Here is an 18,636-nt window from a genome sequence, read left to right as displayed (position 1 = left end):
GTAAAAGTTTTTGAAAATCAATTGCTAATCAGTTAGTGTAACTGAGTTTAAGTCAGAGCATTTGCACTCAGCCTGCATCTTAGCTTGAACCTTTCTGATGGTTTCTGTTTGCCCAAAGGCTGGAGTTCCCAGAAGATTTTCTGGTGAATTGGTTGGATTTGGTTCAGTTTTTTCCCCACCAGTTGCCTTGGTCATGCTGTAAAAGGCTCTCCCTGTTTCCTACCAGCCTCACATTCCTTGAAGACTGTTAGTGGTATATCCTTATGCATAATGAACTTGTGCCCTTTCAATTTTGGTAGGAGCACAGACAAAATTCAGTTTCTGAAGATGTGTGGTCAGGGATGGCCTGTTCCTTTCAGCCAGCCACATGACCTCAGCCCTCCCAGGCACATTAGGATGCTCTGTCTGCAAATCTGGTGGCTCTGAGAGGGCCCCTGGAAATGTACCTGCAGCCCCACTGTGGGTCCTTAGGTGCAGCAGGTGCCTGTCTGGGCCAAAACACCTTCATCCAGGAAGGACTAGGATGTGCCAGAGCTCCATCTGCTCCTGCACTTACAGAAACCACGTCCTCTGGGTTCATCTCCTCCCACTGTAAGAGCTGCAGCTGCCCTCATCAGCCTGAGCAGCCTTAGAACAGGTAAAAACAACCAACAAGACCCTAAAACAGCTATAAGCCTTAACAGTCACAAGTAACAACTAAAAATAAAGCAAACTATTAAATTCAACCCTTCCCTGTTTTAAGGAGATATAATTCTGGCTGAGCATGCATTGCTGAGCACAGGTTACTGCAGGCATAGGGACAATGTTGGAGAGAAGGAAGGCAGCCCTGTCCAGGTGTGCTGCTCTGCAGGCTGCCTTCAGACCAGGACACCAGGTCAGGGCTAAGGCATTCCCAGATGGTTCTGCCACTAAAAATGACAGATCTTCCTGCTTCTGTTCCTCCTTCACTCATGGATGTCATCTGGCTAAAAACAAACTCTCTGAAGTTGTGATTAGATTTTGGAAACAAGATCACTGGCCCTGATCACATAAAGAGATCACCTGAGCAGACAAGCCAGTTCAGCCAGCAGGAAAGAGGTAACTTCAGACTCTGTTCCTACACTGGTGCAAGGTAAATGCACTGCTGATCCATGGTGAGAGGGCAGGCCACCATCCATGTATTTTAAAAATGTTGGCTCCCCTGTACACTTCATCCCAGTTTTGCAGATCATTGCGGTCACCTCAAGCCAACACCTCACCTCCCTGTCCCTGTATGTCATAAAACATAATTAAACCTTCCTGAGATATAACATCTCTATACTGCAACAGTACCTACACAAAGGCAGGCACAAATGCTTTCCAGGCACCTCGTGTGCACCTGCACTACACCAACACATCCCTCTCATACCCTGTTAGCATTCCAGCTGTGGCACATCAGCAGTGGAGGCACATTAGGGACAGCATGATCAACCTCTCAGTGAGATTTTGGGCTCACCTCCTCAGAGCAGCAGGGCAGGACAATAATTGAGGACACAGAGCTGCAGCCCGTGTGCCCAGAGAGGCAGGAACAGACAGCACCATTGGGTTTGTCTTCACAACTGCATGTTGCACATTCCTACTGTTGACATGGCCGTGAAGAGAAGCCAGGCAGAACAAGCACAGCAAGAGGAGGGACCCAAGCTGCTGACCTGGGTACCTGTGCCAGCCACAGCTGTGGTGCCCAAGATTCTCCTTGAGCCAGAAGCAGTAATGGAGTTTGCTTACAGCAGATCTTTAAAGGATGGATAGTGCTTCCTTCTCTTTATAACTGTGTCTTGAAGTCACAAGATAAAACATTTCCTTTACCTTGCCGAGGGTGTGGTGCAGCCCAGGCCACAGTGTGACCCTACACAGTGCTCTGGATGCTGGTTACTCTCTGCCCAGGGGAGCAGCATTCTCAGGACACACATTCCTCCTCACCCAGCAGCGAGGTACAGCCATCCTGTCCCAATCTCCTGAGCCAGATAACCCAGACATTTTACCTTCATGAAAGGGGTTTGATTGGAACACCTACCACACATTTCCCTTGAGAAGCAGGTGGGTGCACAGGTCTGAGTGCATATCCCACCACCAATGGCAGGTGTGGTCTGTCAGGACAGTCTTCAAAGAAATGTAGAAGTCATGCTCAGGTAGGTATAAAGAACAGGATTTATTCTAAACACCTTTGGGTATAGACTAAGCAACTTTAGTAAAGACAGCATCACAGCAATCACCCAGTGTACCAGAGCTGCCTAGTACAGGCTAGAGTATTTGGGTTTGGGATAGGGAAACTGATACCCTACTACTAAGCCTGTGATCCATGCAGTGTCATTCCTCCTTGTACCACAACATGCCCTAAGTCCCATACCTCCTTTTGTTGGCCTGGAGTCTGTCTGGATTAGTATGGACAAACAGAATGCTCCAAAACAGGCACAAGATGCAGAGTACAAGGCTGGCTGGGACTGGGACACAGCAACAGGCTTGGCACAGGGGGCTGGTGTGGCCAGGCAGGAGTGGGGTGAGGGGAAGGGGGTAGTTGGGAAAGCACAGACTGCATTGGCAGGGATGGAACATCTGCACAGAGAGGCACAGCAGGACTGGAGCTGCCACCCCTAGTAGAGAACGTCCTCAAAGCCAAGCAGCAGGAACTGGTGCAGGGCACTTGGCAGATGTAGCTGGGACAGGACCAGAAGCAGCCGGCCTTCCAGGAGGATCCTGAGAGCGCAGCGAGCCAGGTGCTGCAAGGAGCGAGGTCTGTGCCCCAGGGAGAAAAGCGACCGGTAGAAACATGGGTATTTCTACAGAGAGAAGAAAGGACCAGAGGCATGCAAAGCTGAAGATATCACTCTGGGACAAGAGGTAGAACCAGACATGCACTTGCCTCGCTATGGAACATCCTCCCTGTTCCCAACAGCACCATCCCTGTGTCCTGTAACCCTGCATGGCCAGCTCCAGCTCCACCCAACCCCCTCCAGGCCCAGATACCCCAGCAAGCCATCAGAACCTGGACATGTGTTCTGCAGCCAGCATTTGTTCCCTTACCTGTACAACCTCTACTGGAACTGCTTCCACCCAGTCCTCAGAGACACGCACGTGGCTGTAGCTGTTCACCAGGACCTCGATGACACGCGGGCAGGTGTGGCAGTACCGCAGCACCTGGCCAGGGAGAGAGTCATGCCTTGAGAGGCCACCTGGAACAGAGGCTCGACAGTGTTAAAGGAATAAAGCAGGTATTTATTAAAAAGGCCTTCAAAGGATACACCTTGGGCAATACAAGAGCCTAGCTGAGGCTACACCCGGGATGGATGACAGGTCACGAGTCTTCACACTTTCATAAGCTTTGGTCCATTTACATATTAGGGTTAATTGTCCAATTACAGCTTCAGGTTATGAAGTCCTATCCTCCCAGTTTGCTCTCCTCAATTCGCAGCTCTTTGTACTTTTTGGGCCTGAAGCTGCTATGGTATCCTTGGTTCTTGGGCTGGAAAAGGATTGTTGTGTCTCACTGAGCTGTGAGGAGAACTCACTAGAACTTTATATGAAGTTCAGAGTTATATATCAATGCAGTACAGAATCTGGAAAATATGTATTGATGTACAAAACACTCGCAGTGAGAGACTTCTCCAGGGTCAAGCTGTTCAGGTAGAAGTAATTTATTATATGGGTAAAGGGAGGAAAAGCCCCGTGCCCACCACCAGCCTCGGCGTCCATGTGGCCAGGGAGGGGAGAGCAAGAGAAGGGAGGTTAAAGAGAGAGAGGGAGGAAAACAAGAGCGAGAGAGGGAGAGCAAGGGAGGCTTAAGGGAGAGCGGGGAACAAGAGAAGAGAAAGAGGGAACACAAGAGAATTAAGAGAGTGGGGAGAACACAAGAGAGCAAAGTTCCTGTTACAATCCAATATATCTTTTTCTATGGTGAATATTCTAATTCCCAGTAACCAATCACTATGAGACACACCCACTAAATAATTTACATATACCCTATAAGAACTACTACGTTACCATACAGTGTTACATTTCGAACTCTGAAAGCTTTACAAATTCTTCTCTTGCTGTTTGACCTTTGGATTCTCTATCTGCAGAAGGACATTGTTTCACCAACAGGGATTCTCCTTTAGCTGCTGAGGCTATTGTTCTTTGGATATTTATTAACTAGCACTTAGTATCCCATGACTCAAAGCTAGCTCTCATTTCTACTTCGATTCTAGGCTTCATATTTTCTGAATCTTTTGCTAAACAATCATATTCATAAGGTTTCCCTTTTTCATCCTCCCCAACAAATATGAAAGCTAAAACTTAAGGCATCAAGCGCAGGTGATCACCATCATTGGGTAAAATCCTGCAAGCCTCACTGTCACCTCCTAAAGTACGGCTCAATCCAGATGTGGTGAATCTGGTGAACTCCTGTCCTTCCCTCATGCTGACCCAGCAGAGAAAAAACACTTCAAGTATGAAGCACCAAGCATCCCTCCTTGCAAAGAGGAGGACAGAGCCATCACTCAACATGCACAGCGTGGCTACCTTCAGCACAACCGGGACCCCACAACTTCTCCTCAGACACAGGGACCATCGTACATGGCTGGGATGATGATCTCCATCAGCTTCACTGCTGCAAGCAGCTCATAAATACCAAAACTCTGCTTTACACCAGGCTCCTTTCCCTCACATTTCAGCAGTCAGAGCATGAGCTGTTCCAGGGCAGGGACTGGAATTTGTTTTGTGATCAGCCGGAGCACAGTACACCATGCCTCTGTTGAGGGCCACATCAGGGTCTCAGGGATACAGGAATGTGCCTGTTTGGTGCAGGGCTGCAGAGACATCTGCAGTGCTGTGCCCATGTCAAGGGTGGCACAGAGCCCCAGAAGGCTTCACAAGTATTTGTACAACATCTCTGGTGTGTCCCACATTCGTGTCGGTGCAGGTGACACACCAATGCCACACACCCAGCAACAGCGCAGCCTTTGGAGCACACCCCGCCCAGGCAAAGCTGCACAGAGGCAGATTTCCCTGGCTCGGGGCTGCCACTCCCCATGGCCCAGGCCAGCAGTAGCTGTCAGAGTCTATTCTGGCTCTACCAGTGATCCTCATTATCTGGCGTTAATAGGAGATTAATTAGTGTTAATTGTTGATTTTCCTGTATTTTCCCAAAGGGGAGAGCAATCTGCTGATCTCCGGGCTGGGTAATTATTGCACTGCTCAGAAATTAAGACAGGAAATTAACCCTTTGTTTGCTGGTGTCTTGCAGAGACAGCAAGAGCTGGAGGGTGTGTCCCTGAGAAGAAACATCTCCAGAGGAAAAGGACCAACACTTTCCAAAGCAAGCAATTATGGAAGCTGGGTTAATACTGTCCACACAGCTAAGCAGACAGAAGCAGAAGAGTCCTACAGCAAAACACACCTCAGGAGAAAACATCAGGGATTCCCATACCAATAATGCCAGTTCTCCCTTCTCAGGCCCGGAGCAGAGCAGGGCGGGACAGTGAACAGGCTGCCATGGAACAAGCCCTGCTGTGACAGGAGGGCCCACGGGGGTCCTGATGTTGTTCACAGCTTTCCCCTCCCACCACACTCCTGGCACCACTAGAGCCCATCACCTTGAGGAGGGAGCCCGGCCAGATGCGGACGGCTCCGTGGTTGAGCAGCGCTCGCACCACGAGCTCCGGGCGATGCTCCAGCTTGTAGGCAGCTACCTGCAGGATGTTGTGCAGGGCTGTGTTGCCACCGTAGTTCATGACATTGACATTGGCACCCCGTGCCAGCAGTAACTCTGCAATTTGAGCGTTGGCATTCTTGCAGGCCAGGTGGAGCGGGTGCTGCCGGTCCCGGTCTGCGGTGTTGATACTGGCACCGCTCTCCACCAGCAGCTGGCAGACCCGGTAGTAGCGGTCCATGTCCTGGGGCTGATGGTGCTGAGCACAGGCAGCGTTCAGTGGTGTTTGCCCCTCCTTGTTCTTGACCTCCAATTCAGCCCCGTGGTGCAGAAGCAGCTGGACATGCTCTGCCAGGCCGTGCCGTGATGCCACGTGAAGCGCTGTGTCGTTCTCCTCCTCCGTCTGACTGTTCACACTGGCACCGTGCTGCAGCAGCTGTCGGACACACCTGTGTGGGCCAAGGTGACTCACTGACCATTTCTCATCTCCACCTTCCATCCTACCTCCCAGCCCCCACATCTGTACCAACCCACAGCTTTTCCCCAGAGTCCAAAAATCCCTGCTCCTCATGCCCTGGAGCAGTGGTTTTAAGCCAGGATGACTGGTGAGCAGAGATACAGTCACCCTAATTTCAGCTAACTCTGCACAGACCTCTTAAAACGTTTCACCTGCTGCCTGCTTGCATACACAGTGGATCTGCACAGGAACACCCTGAGCGTTCCAGTGTGACCACTGGCTCCTCAGCTGCATCTGCTAAGGACATGAGCTTGCAGTCACCCATTTGGCCTCAGAGATGATCCTGGAGCAGGCACCAAGGCCACCCCTATTCTGCACCCACCAACCCACCTTCAGGGATGAGGAGGGACCCCTCCCAGATGAGATTAGGCTTGAAGGGAAGGGAGGTTGGCTGTGCCCCCACCCCGAGCAGGACTCACTCAATGGAGTCAGAGCTCTTGCAGAGGTGCAGGGGCCTGTAGCCATCCTCGGAGACAGCCTCAGGGTCAGCTCCAGAGCTGAGCAGCAGGCGCACGCAGTCAGTGCTGGCAGCTGCACAAGCCTCGTGCAGGGCAGTCTTGCCCCCCGGAGCAAAGTCCACGGCAGCGCCGCGGAGCAGCAGGAGCCGCAGGCAGTCGGTGTAGCCACGGCTGGCCGTGATGTGCAGAGGCGTGGTGAGCTCCTGCTGATAGCTCAGTGACCACAGTCCTGCAGGGAAAGAGAGGTCAGAGAACCAACTCCAGCCACAGTGCACAAAGACCTGCCCTTTTCCTTGAAGTACCTGATGCACATCACCCGGAGAGACTTGTGTTTCCCCTCAAGGGATTTCAAGTCCCTTCCCTGCAAGGTCCCGGCATTTGGACGGGCCCAGCAAAGGCAGAGATCCCTGGAAGGCTCTCAGGTCACACAGCCATGCAAAGAGGGAGCTCCAGGGAGCAGCAGCCCACAGCAGAGGCTGTTCTGGGCAGAGTGCCCTTCACCTGTGGCTCAGGCGAGTACATGGGGTCTCTGTTGTTGGGAGCGCAGTGGATGAAGGGTCTGGGGTGCAAGCAAGGCTGATGGCAGGGAGGTGGCTGGGCCAAACACCATGTGTGAAGCACTACAAACACAAGGAACCAGGCAGTAACAGGTGTCAGAGCCAAGTGCCACACAGAGCGGACTCAAACAAGCCCTGAGCAGGGTGCAGACAACAAGCTACAGCAGAGATGGACACCTAGGGCCTAGGAGAGAGCAAGGGACTGAAATGTGCCAACTCTCAAAGATGCTGCCACAGCACAAACCATCGCTGCTGCTGGTGCAATTTGCTGGCTGACAGCCTGCAGATGCTGCAGGAAAAAAGTTCCTTAAACTGTGCTGCTTGCTGCCTACCCCGAGTGAGCTGGAGGACATCCCAGACTGCATGGCGTGTTCCACACTATATCCTCTCAGCTCCTTCTTGCAGAGGCAGTACATGGTCGTCTGTGTCTTCCAGATGGGGCCAGGCTCAAACTGAACCATCTCAAAGATCTAACTCGTGTTGTGACAGTCTGGCACAAGCCACAGTGGGAGCCGGCAGTGCGGTGCAGGCCGCACACAGAGCAGGTCCCAAGCATTTAAGACAATCCCTGTGAGAGGGACGGGGTTTTCTGGATGCACCCTGTGCTCTCAGAAACAGGAACCCCTTTCCACAAGGAACACAGAAGAACCTGACCACATCCCCATTCTCTTGTTGCCACCCCCACTCTGCAACCCAAGCAGCACCTGTAACACACAAGCCCAGCCACAGCCATGCCCCACAGCTCACACCACGGCTGAGTCCCGCGTATGCTCCCCTTACTCAGCCCACGGGGGTTGAAGCGGTAGTTCTTCCACTCTTCCAGGTCACTGGTGTCAAACAAAGCATTGGGGCTCAGGTTGTTGTGAGGATGTCTGAGGATCTCGGCTACAGTCCCCTGATCCCCAGCCAGCAGGGCCTGCCAGAACACCTGGGCAGGGCCATCGGCCTGCTGCGTGCGGATGGGCTGCTGCCTCTCATCTCTTCTGCCCGTGATGCTGTCCATAACAACCAACCAGACCTGCCCCAGAGACCAGGGCAGGACCTGCTGGTGCACCCCAGCCGGGCTCTGAGGCACAGCCCCACCGACAGCCTGTGTTTGGGCCGAGGGTCTGCCTGCCAGCCCAGGATGTCCCACAGGGCGGGGGGACACATCACACCCCGCTCTTTGGCTCAGGCTGGGCACAACTCAAGTTTCAGCTGTTCTATTCTGGGAAACCTTGTGACCAAGCACTGGGGCCAAGAGGCTGATAAAGGCTCTCCACTCAGGCAGCAGTACCTCAGCAGTGCCCTGCTGCGAAGGGAAAATCCTCAAGAAGGGCAGGGGAGCTTGAAGGGTAGAAATGGGGACGGGACATCACTAAGACAACAGGGAGGGAAATGGTTTCATGCCTACTCAGCACGTTGCCCAGCGCTGCCCAGACCACATCAGCATGACCCCAGCAGCTCCACACACATCTCCAAGCCTTTGTTCACCCCTTGCCTCCACACACGTCTCCAGCACTGCACACCCATTTACCAGTTGCACCAGAGCCATTGGCAATGGAAGGTTTTTAAACAAGCTATAGGACAGCTCTTTGTAATCAAAGCCAAAGAAGTGGCAGAAATAGGTACAAGGATGAGAAAAACTGAGGTAATTATCCTTTAGACCCTCACCACTTCCTTCTTCTTTTTGATATCCAGCCTTGCACAAAGCCCCTGCATAGCTTTAGTGTTCCCTTTCAGTCCTCAGACACTGCCCTGACTCAGTTGTTCACTGCAGTCCTGTCACCTGAGATGGTGCTTTCCTCTGACCCCAGCACACAGCCAGCCTGCCCACCTCAGGCACAGAGGAGCGTGCCTTGCTCACGTGGCATTAACACTGTGTACAGATTGTTCTCACCCTGTGATCCAGAGAACATGCCAAACTGCATGGAAGGCTAGTAGAGTGCAGTCTAATTTTGTGTCACAGAACTACTCAGATCACACAGCTAAACACCAGTTATGGGACCCCTAGACCACCAAGCAACAATCACCAGGGGACCAGAGCAGAGTGTAAGACAGGGAACTTTACCTTTCCCAGTAATGAAAATAAATGAGCAAGTCCTATGAAGACAGTATCCAGTTTTCTCTGTCTGTGCAGACTCCACTTTGTCTAACTAAAATGTAGCCTGCAAAAGGGTAAAAAAAGGGAAGCCCCTGGCAGATGTTCTCACCTGATGTGACCCTCTATTTGCCCAAGGATATAAGCAGGTATCCTATGAGAACTTGAGGTTCCCAGGCATGCACCATGGAGGCAGAAAGCTGTGTGTCAGTGACTTCAGACAGTTTACAGGTCCTCTGGGCACCTTGAAATACCCAACGAGGTGATCTGGGAAAGACAAGGTCACTAGAACCTACTCCTGTTAAGGTTACTGAGTCAGTTCTAGGAATCTGTCCTTACACAGTCAGTGAGATACAGAGACAAGCCTTGGGTAGCATGAAGGTTTGTTTTGTTTTTTGTTCTGTATTCATATCTGATAAACTTGGCAGCACATTTTTGCTCTGTGCTTGATGAATGATCTTGTTTAGTTGGGTTTTTCATGTCTTGGAACTTTGTTGATTAGAGAAATCTCTCCATGAGGTTGTTTTACCTTGTCTGCTCCATTTTCTCTGGGGCACAAACCTTTACAAGCAGAGAAACTGGCTGCTCCAGTGTCTGCCAGCTTAGCACAAGGCAGGAGTTGCAACACCCAATTCACATTTTACTGACAAACGGTCTCAGTTACACAAAGGGTAATTCCCATAGTGATTTCTTTCTTAAGTAAACAGTAACAATTCAAAGCCTGGATTGTACAAATCCTGCAACTCAGGAAATAATCTTCACCACTCACAGGTAGCAGGATGTGCATCTGCAAGCCCACACACCCTCTTTGTCTCTTGCTGGAATGGATCCCCACAAGACACTGTTGTCTGACTAAGCACTAGGACGCTTGGCCTGCTCGTCTGGGAGAGCAGTTTCCTCAACAGCTCTTCCATTCTGGAGTGGGTGGCTTTTGCCACCAGCCCTCCTGTAGAGGAAGGTGGCACAGTTATGGGCCTTCAGCACCTGACGCTCTTAAATTCTGGGAGACTGCCTGCACCACATCACCAATTGACAGCAGCGAGAACAAGGGCACATCCAGACTGCCCAGCACAGCTCTCCCTTGAGCACACCCTGCATTGCTTACTGAGAAGCTCATAGACTATGTTGACCAGAAGGTGAGTAAAAGGGACCAGAGAGTGTGGAAGCATGTGTGGTGGCCCCAAGATGTGCCTGGACAAGGTACAGTGAGATGAACAGATGGAAAGAAACACCAAGAATGATCAGCTCCTGCCTCCTTACACTGAGGAAAGTTTGCTTCCACTACCTTTCTCATAGATTGGATTTCTGCTTCCCTTGTCAAATCTATCTCATGGAGCAGAACAGCATTCTGATGCCTTTTCACCCACACACACTCCCCACCTCACACATATTTCACATCCATGGCAGCAATCTCTAACAGGACAGTTCTGAGGATGTCAGGGGCCCTATTCTCATTATTTCCCATTAGATCTGCCTCATGCCAGCTTGAGCAAGCCTACTACTATTTGTTGTACACCCTTGGAAACTTCCTTCCTCACACTAAATCTGTTCTTCCATGTCCTTCTTCCCTCACCCTTTTTCCACCACTGGGGATTCCTTTCAACATTTTTCTCATGTGCCTGAACCCTACCTTTGGACCCCATCCTGGGCATTTTCTATCCCCCCATGCCCCAGTCCCTCATACTCACCACGTTTACTGCTTGTCCAGCGCAGCACATCGCCCCTGGTCTCAATGATGAGATTGATGGCTGCACTCTTGGTGAAGTACTTCTGCACCATGGCCAGGTCTCCAGTGAAGAGAGCGTTCTGGAGCAGCAGATCCCGGCACTCCAGTGGCTGCAGGCGGCTCTGCTGGTATTCCCAGCCGTGTGGGCTCAGGCTGTGCTCACTGTGGTGGGACCTCACCCTGTGAGAATCCTTCCACTGAGCTGGCTGCAGCAAATGTTGGGTGGCAGAGCAGGGACGAAAGGTGCAGTCCATCACAGGTAAATGACCTGAGGAGTCTGAGCCACGCAGTAAATGAGCTATTGCAGCAAAGAGTCTCTTGTTCAAGGGTTTCTCCTTTGCAGGTTGCTCCTGGATTCCAGCTCCCCTGCATCTGGCTGGGCTCAGACACAGTCCTGAATAACCTGGTATAAATAGCCTGGCTTGGCTCCTCATCACCACCTCCCCTTCTTCCAAGAGCTTATTTTCAGCTGCTAGGTGCAATCACCAGCACAGACTAGGCTCAGGAGAGGGGTGGCAGGCAGCCTGGAAGAACTCCCCTTGTGCTTGTTTGCTCTGCAAAGAGCCCCTGCTCCACATGGCATTCCCACTGGGAAAGAGGCAGAGCAAGGGGGGAGCAACCATGGCAGGGAGGTAGGTGGGTGAGGGAGAGCTTGGGTAAGGCCTGGATCAGACTTGGTGTCAGAAGTCATAAAGGACTAAGGACAAGGCTCTTCCCCACAGGCAACTCCACAGGGACGAAAAGACCCTCACAAGTACCACACACTGCTCTGGGAATCAGCCCCACGGGGCTGGGCAGGATACAGAAGGACAGAGAGGTGAGCCCTGAGAAAAGCAGCTTGTACAACACAGGTTATCCTGTCACATTGCTCCCAAACTGTGATCAAGTTCCTTGTGGTGTGGCTGGAGGTGCTGGCCAAACAGGGAGCCAGACTTTGCTTGTGTTCCTTCTGGCAGCTGTTTCCATTGCAGAGAAAACAGTTACGTAAGAACCTTGAAGCTGAAGAGCATCCACGAACCAGTCCCAGGACTGGGATCATGCCAAACATTCCTGTTGCCACAGCACAGATGCTCTGTGCCAGTGAACACCTGCAGCATTCCACTGGTGCTGGACTGGGAACACTTTGTTTTCCTGAAGGATGCAGTGGCTGTATCTCCAGCTCCACTGTGGAATCCACATCCAAGCTTCACAGAGTCTTCTCCAGCCAGGCGAGGGGCCCAGAGCAACAGCCCTGAGTTTGGGATCTTCGAGTACAGGAAGCCTAGATTCCCTAAGAGATGAGGAAAAGGAGAAACCAAGAACTCTCAGTTCCTCTCTAACCTGTCTTTACAACTCGTGCTGTTCCTACCACTGGAACCAACACCATCGTTCTCCCCCAGCTATGGGCTCTGGAACAGAATCCCAAACTAAGCCCTTACACTCAGCACTGTTCATACAGCCAAGGCCATCCAGGAAAGGCCCCTGGGAGGAACGCCCTGGCTGCAGGTTATGGCCCAGGCTCCATTACCCCCTGCATGCTGGCTGAGGGCAGGCAGTGTCTTCACACTCAGCATTTCACAGACCTGGGTCTGGATGTTCCTGACTGTACCAGCTACCCTGGACATTTTCTCCCATTCCCACAGCTAACAACAACAACAAAATATCTCAAACCACTTCAAGCAAACCAACCAACCCAAAACTACAAACAAAAAACCCAACAACAACAACAAACCCCCCCCCCCCCCAAAAAGCCAAGAAAACAAACACGAAAAAAAACCCAAACCCACAAAACACAAGCAGCCATCTTCAGCATCTCCAAGCCCAGCACCCACAGATACCAAGTAGGAAAGTCCACAGGGACACTGAGGGCACTGAGAGCCCTCAGCTGCAGGCACAGAGAAGGGTGTCAGAGCCATCCATTTCCCATCCAGAAGAGCAGCCAGCTGGGACACTGAGCAAGAGACAGAAATGTCAGAATCCAACACGTCCTTAAGTACACCTGGGGCTTTCATCCTCATCCCACTAATGTTTGGTCACAAGGTAGCACTGAGAAAAGCCAGAGCTGGGACCCTGGCTAGGAGGGCCTGAAGATGCTCAGGAGGTAGAGGATATGGCCTGAATACTGCTCACACCACCAGGGCCAGCAGGACAAAGGTAAAGTGGCATCAGGAGCCTTGTCCTCCCACGTATGATTTCTATCCTGCATGGCTGGAGGGGACAGCAGAGGGTGCCCACACAGCAGTCAGAGAGGAACAGAGAGAGCAGCGAGGCCACTCTCCCTACCAGCCCCAACCAGTCCCCACAGAAGCGCTGCTGACGCTGCTGCTGCTCCCTCAGCTCCCTCGCACCTGGTCCCTCCAGCTCAGCATCTCCCATGGACATTCAGGAACACAGGCTTGTCCTCAGCTTCAGAGCCAGCCTAGGACAGCTGGCACAACTCCTCCAGTGGTGTCCAGAGCACAGCAGCTGAAAGCCCTGGGGCTTCGGTGTCAGGAACCTGCAGTGACACAAGTCCAAGGGCTGGTCAGAAAGTGACCACAGGTGAAGGCCAGGACTCCTGCACAACAGTTCTGTTATAAAAACATCACCAGGCACGCCCCACACACCTCTATTGCCACAGACAGTGTCCAGCTGCCCTGGCCTGGCTGTGCCTTTTCTCTCACCCCACAGGACACCATGTCTATCTTGTCAAATAAACGTCTCCATAGGGCCAAGCACTGCAGCCATGGTGGGGGAGATGCGTTCAGAGCCTCAGAGGTTGTGTGGGGAGGGAGCAGCATGCGTGGAAACGAGCCTGTAACGAGTTTGTAATATGCATGTGTGGCACGGCCTGCGCAGCGTCATCACAATGGCACAGGCACTTTCCCGCCTCATTGCCTCCCAAATGGATTTTAAATATCATTCCGAGGACACAATTATTTAAAACGCTGAACTAAACACTCACTAATGGGAAAACGGCGTGTGGCCTGCAGCAGCCATTCCTCATGGGGCCACTCTGCCCATGTCATCGTCTTCTCCAGCCCCACACCCTGCGTGGGGCCACATGGAAGTGTCCTCCTCCTCTTCCTTGGAGGCCAAACCACCGGTACCTGCCTTAAGCCCAGGCTGATCCACATTGTTTATGTGAGAACACACCTTTTGTCCCCATCCCAGCGACCTCCAGCCTCAGAGCAGCTCCCAGGCACCACGTCAGGTAGCACCTCACCAGACTGCAGGTCTTTCTGCCTCTCCCATCAGGTAATACAGGGCCACACAGGGAGAGGACAAGGATGAGACCAAGGATAACTCCTGACCCCCTTTGTATGGCCCTGGAAGTTATGATTACAACATAAGATTTACTTTTTCACTTAGTCTGGATACCTCCCATACCCCCAAGCACAACCCTGAGCAGGGGAGAGGAAGAAAGTAGCATTATTGTTGGTTACATCCAGGAATCCAGAGCACACAGAGCATGAAAAGAGAGAAAAAAAAACAAGGAAACAAACTATTTGTAGCAACCCTTGCTGGGGAGAACAAAGATAGAGACAGCTCCGAGGATGCCATGGACACTTGGTCCCATTACATCACTGGCAATATCAGGGATGACAGAGCTTCAAACAACAGTGCATCTGCTGATGGGGGAGTGCCTGCCTGACCCTTGATCATCTGCTCTCTCCTTTCCTCCACATAGGGATTCTAAGGCCACCACAAGCTGCCAGCACTCAGAGACAACTCAGAGCCAACCTCAGACTAACTGGAGAAGGGAAGTGACACAGACCAGCACCATCCCCACACACTAGCAGTTGAGCACAGAGAGGATGAGAGGCCACCTCTGGAACCCCAGCTGTACATCACAAGTTCATATTTTAACAGCTTTGGCACCACCAGGGCTATCCATCACCAGCTCATTTTCCTCCATGTGCTGAACTGCTCCTGCCTCTATTTGGAACAGCGTCTAATGAGGCACCGGAGCAGCCACCTGGCAACACGGCTGCTAAGGGACACAACATGGGAAGAAGAATACACACAGGTCTGCACACTGCTGCCAGCCTCCACTGCCCAAAAAGCTCCCTCCCCTCAAACCTGCTCCACTCATAACAGACCTCAGGGATGCTCTGCTTCTCCTCCATGGGAGTGAAAGAGCATGTACTCTTGAGCCATTGCTCTCACAGAAAGGAAAACGGAACACAGGCATTGGTAATATTTTCATGAATGCTCATTAAGCACTGTAGTGCTCTTTTTGAGAGGTTGAAGAAAGGACAAATAAAAAAATAAAATGTTTTAGCCCACAGACATGCATAACTTAAGACAGAACATAGGTGTGGGGCCAGGGACATGCCAAACAACAGTGCTGCAGTGTTGCAGCACTAAAAACTTGCTGTGAGACTTGTGAAGACACAGGCAGACCTGGACAAAGACTCACATGGAGCAAGGACAAGACATTTTGGAAGAGAGCCTGCACTGGCTCCAAGTTTTGCTTTTTGTGTAACCTGAGTGCTCTCAGTTGTTCTCACGGTGACCGGTGCCCTGTGACTCCCCACTGGGCAGCAGAGCCTAAAAGCAACTTTGCCCAGATCTCACTGGAGTTGCAAGCCCAGTCTGAAGTGGAGCAGAGCTGAGTTGAGGCATGGCCCTCACCAAAGCTCATCAGCTAAACACAGGGTGAACCCTCAGGAAAAGGCAACCCTGTATGACATCCCGTGCAGGCATCCTGGGAAAGCTCCAGCGGGATTTGCTCTGGGGAAACGAGCAGCAGGATCCTTGCACAGCAAGAGATGAACCCACTCCCCATATGGGAAATGTGAAAGGGGCAGTGTCGGCAGGATCAGTGCACAACTCCCTCATTCCGAGAGAAACCTCCTCCTTCTGCCCCTCAGCCCTAGTGCATTACCTGTCACATCTCTGGGGAAAGGCGGGGACCTGGTAAGAGGGACCTGAGGCCAATCTCCAACTCCGCTCTTCAAGTCTTTTTTGGGGGTGGGGAAATGGGAGGGTGTGACACAAAGCAGGACGCAAAAGTGGAGTATTGGAGAATCAGGCACCTGCACCTTTAAATCCTTTCTCCTGTGGGGCTCGGCCGGTGCTCGATGCTCCATCAGACATCTGCAGGAGACAGCCACTCACCTGACCATCAATCAGCACCTTATCCACACAGCCAGCCCGGCACCTGCCGAGACAGCCGGGTACCGGGGGAGGAAGATCACGGTCTCCAGGCAGCTGCTCCGAGCCGGTACCGGGGCTCCTGCTCATGCCGCAGAACTGCATCTGAGATCAGGTAGTCAGAGGGACCCATCTCCAGGGCAGGAGGAGAACTGCAGCTCCAGGCTGCTCCTCAGCATTCCCATCCCTCGGAGAGCACGGCTGCACACCCCGCAGCTCCGAGAGCTGCTGGAAAGGGGACTAAGATGCAGTGAACGAGTGAAGTTAGGAATGTTTCTCCACTGCCTCCTCAAAGATAAAGGTTTTTAAGTTAAAGTTTCGAGCTCCCTCCAACAACGAACAGAAACTGCTTTATTTTAGAAAATGAGTCAGCCTCTTTGAAGGTCATTGAAAGAGCTCGGAGGTGATACATCAGGCAACCAAGTAATAAACTCTTCATCCTTCAGGCAAACTTCGGCAGGCACTAAGGAACAGCGAGTGAAATTTAACCGAGCAAGGATGAAGATCTCCACACACCTGCTGTTGCTGGGAGGTGGCTGTAATGTTGTCACTTTCAACATGCACCTAAGCAAGTACCTAACAGGGGCTGCAAAACCTACAAAGTGTCAAAGTCTTTCCTGGCTGTTCCTGTGAGGCTTTTCATGCTCCCACCACCCCGCTGGCCCGGCTGCCAGGGCTCTGCTCCCTCTCTGGATTGCTTGCCAGCTCTCAGAGGGACTTCACCAGGGGAAGACTCATCACACCCAACATAGATCTCCCCCATTGCACTCTATAAGCCAGCTCTGACCCATGGTGGTGCTCACCCCTTCCCTGTGCTTTTCATAATTATTCTTGGCATTTTCCTTCTTTTCTATTTCCTTTGCTTTCCTCCTTTATGAAGGAGGAAGGAAATCACTTTGTATTCCACCATCTACCCTCATTTATGTTTCAATCTCACTTTCAGATATGTTTAGAACCTTGTTCTTTTCCACAATTATGGATCAAGGCAAAACTTGCCTCTCCTCATCTTAGGTGGATCAGAACACAAGCACAGATACACGAGCAATAGAACAGATTCAAACAGGGAGATGACTCCCACTCTTTGGCTGGACTCTCCCAGGCCTGCCTCCCACCCATGCATGGAGCTGGGGATCCCTGCAGCTGCTCTGCCTCTCGTACCAGCCACACAGCCTCTCCTCCCAGCACAGCCACCACAACAGCTAGAGGGAGGAAAAGAAGTGCAGCCCACGCCTCTGCTCAAGGCCAGTTCTGGCTTGCAGGCCAGACACAATGAAGAGATCACTCTTCAATGCCCTCCTACAGTCGAAAGGAAACAGAGCACCCAGTACAGCCCCTTCACTCCCTCCCCCAGCCAGCCCCACCTCTGTAGGAGCAGGGATGGAGCTGAAGGCACAATGCTCAGAGCTGCTGCCTCCTGTACTCTCCCTAGAAGCATCACATACATCTTGTCTGGCCCACTGTGGAGCCAGGCTGACCCCCATCAGAGATCAGCATCTGTCACAGCTCCACAGCTCATGAGACTCAGCAGCACCTCACAAACTGGTGAAATCCAGGATTTCCCCACTTACTGTCACCTTGGAACTTAACACAGTGCTGGTTCCTCCTGGTACTCCTGATACTGGCTGTGAAGATGTTGGAACCAGGCATCCAGTCCCACTGTGAGGCTGGCTAAAGGCACTGGAACAGGTTGTCCTGAGAAGTTATAGATGCCCAGGCATTCAAGGTCAGGTTGGACAGAGCTTGGAGCAGCCTGGTCTAGTGGAAGATGCTCCTGCCTGTGACAGGGAGGTGGGCCTGGATGGGCTTTACATCCCTTTCAGCTGAAACTGTTCTGTGATCTCCACCCAGAACATGGAGTGTGCTTCACTCCACCACAGACCCTCTGTGCAGGGATCCAGGACAGCCCCACACATCCCAGGACAGTGCTGTGCTTACAGGGCAGCCAAGCCATCCACACAGGCTCATGGCCCTGGGCACAACACTCAGCCCTGTAGGTTGCCCAGGCTCCACGTGGACAGGCTGAACTTGCTCATGTTCCCTTCAGAGCCCTGGATCCCTCCTGTAAGAAGCACCTGGGGATACGAGGAAAGGCAGTGAGGGCCAGTCATTAATATGATGGCCCAAGGCAGAACACACAACACCCAGTCCCAGCACAGTTTAGAGCCCTGCAAGATAAAGCTCTCTTTAAAGACACTGGAAACAAGTAGAGATGATGGCCACATGTCTAGAAAGAAAACCATTTGGTTTTCCTAGCAGTGAAGCTCATTTTGCTTCAGTTCTGCCTCTCCCAGAAAAGGAGAAAGTTTTCACCAGATGAAAAAAAAAATCACAAACCAAACAAGAAAACAAAAACAACTAACAAGAAAAAACCCTAATTCCCACAGCCCACCAGAAAAAAGCAAACCAAATCAATCAAAGAACAACAGCTTTGAAAATAGTTTATAAACACTTCAGAAAAACCCTTTACCCAGTGCTAGCTTCATCCCACTGACCCAAGGAGATTTATCATCTCCTCTGGCCAGCATAAACTGATAAC

At 51.8% G+C, this 18,636-nt stretch overlaps 1 protein-coding gene across 5 annotated transcripts; it reads right to left on the bottom strand.

Moving 5' to 3' along the window:
- Positions 1-2,148: 2,148 nt before the first annotated feature.
- Positions 2,149-11,390, bottom strand: ASB10 (ankyrin repeat and SOCS box containing 10). 5 transcript variants are annotated; one of them, XM_058830813.1, is made up of 6 exons: positions 11,251-11,390; positions 10,945-11,162; positions 6,581-6,848; positions 5,589-6,093; positions 3,040-3,153; positions 2,149-2,795 (listed from the first exon to the last, which is right to left on the bottom strand). In XM_058830813.1, the coding sequence occupies exons 1-6, from the start codon at positions 11,352-11,354 to the stop codon at positions 2,610-2,612; spliced, it is 1,395 nt and encodes a 464-aa protein (XP_058686796.1). In that variant the 5' UTR covers positions 11,355-11,390; the 3' UTR covers positions 2,149-2,609. The 5 variants fall into 5 exon arrangements, with proteins under 5 accessions (XP_058686796.1, XP_058686795.1, XP_058686794.1 ...); XM_058830812.1 differs by having other exon boundaries at positions 2,149-2,751; positions 10,945-11,384; XM_058830811.1 differs by having other exon boundaries at positions 10,945-11,382.
- Positions 11,391-18,636: the final 7,246 nt, after the last annotated feature.

Source organism: Poecile atricapillus, chromosome 2 (genome assembly GCF_030490865.1).
Source record: "Poecile atricapillus isolate bPoeAtr1 chromosome 2, bPoeAtr1.hap1, whole genome shotgun sequence".
NCBI lineage: Eukaryota > Metazoa > Chordata > Aves > Passeriformes > Paridae > Poecile > Poecile atricapillus.
The sequence above is the reverse complement of the archived record's forward strand: the minus strand, read 5'-3'. Positions and strand labels throughout refer to the sequence as shown.

Coding starts and splice junctions, on each gene's coding strand:
- ASB10 (XM_058830813.1), bottom strand. CDS start 11,354: ATGCAGGGGAGCTGGAATCCAGGAGCAACCTGCAAAGGAGAAACCCTT. Junction 11,163..11,250: donor GCGTGGCTCAGACTCCTCAG/GTCATTTACCTG, acceptor GGATTCTCACAG/GGTGAGGTCCCACCACAGTG. Junction 6,849..10,944: donor CTGGACAAGCAGTAAACGTG/GTGAGTATGAGG, acceptor CTTTCCCTGCAG/GACTGTGGTCACTGAGCTAT.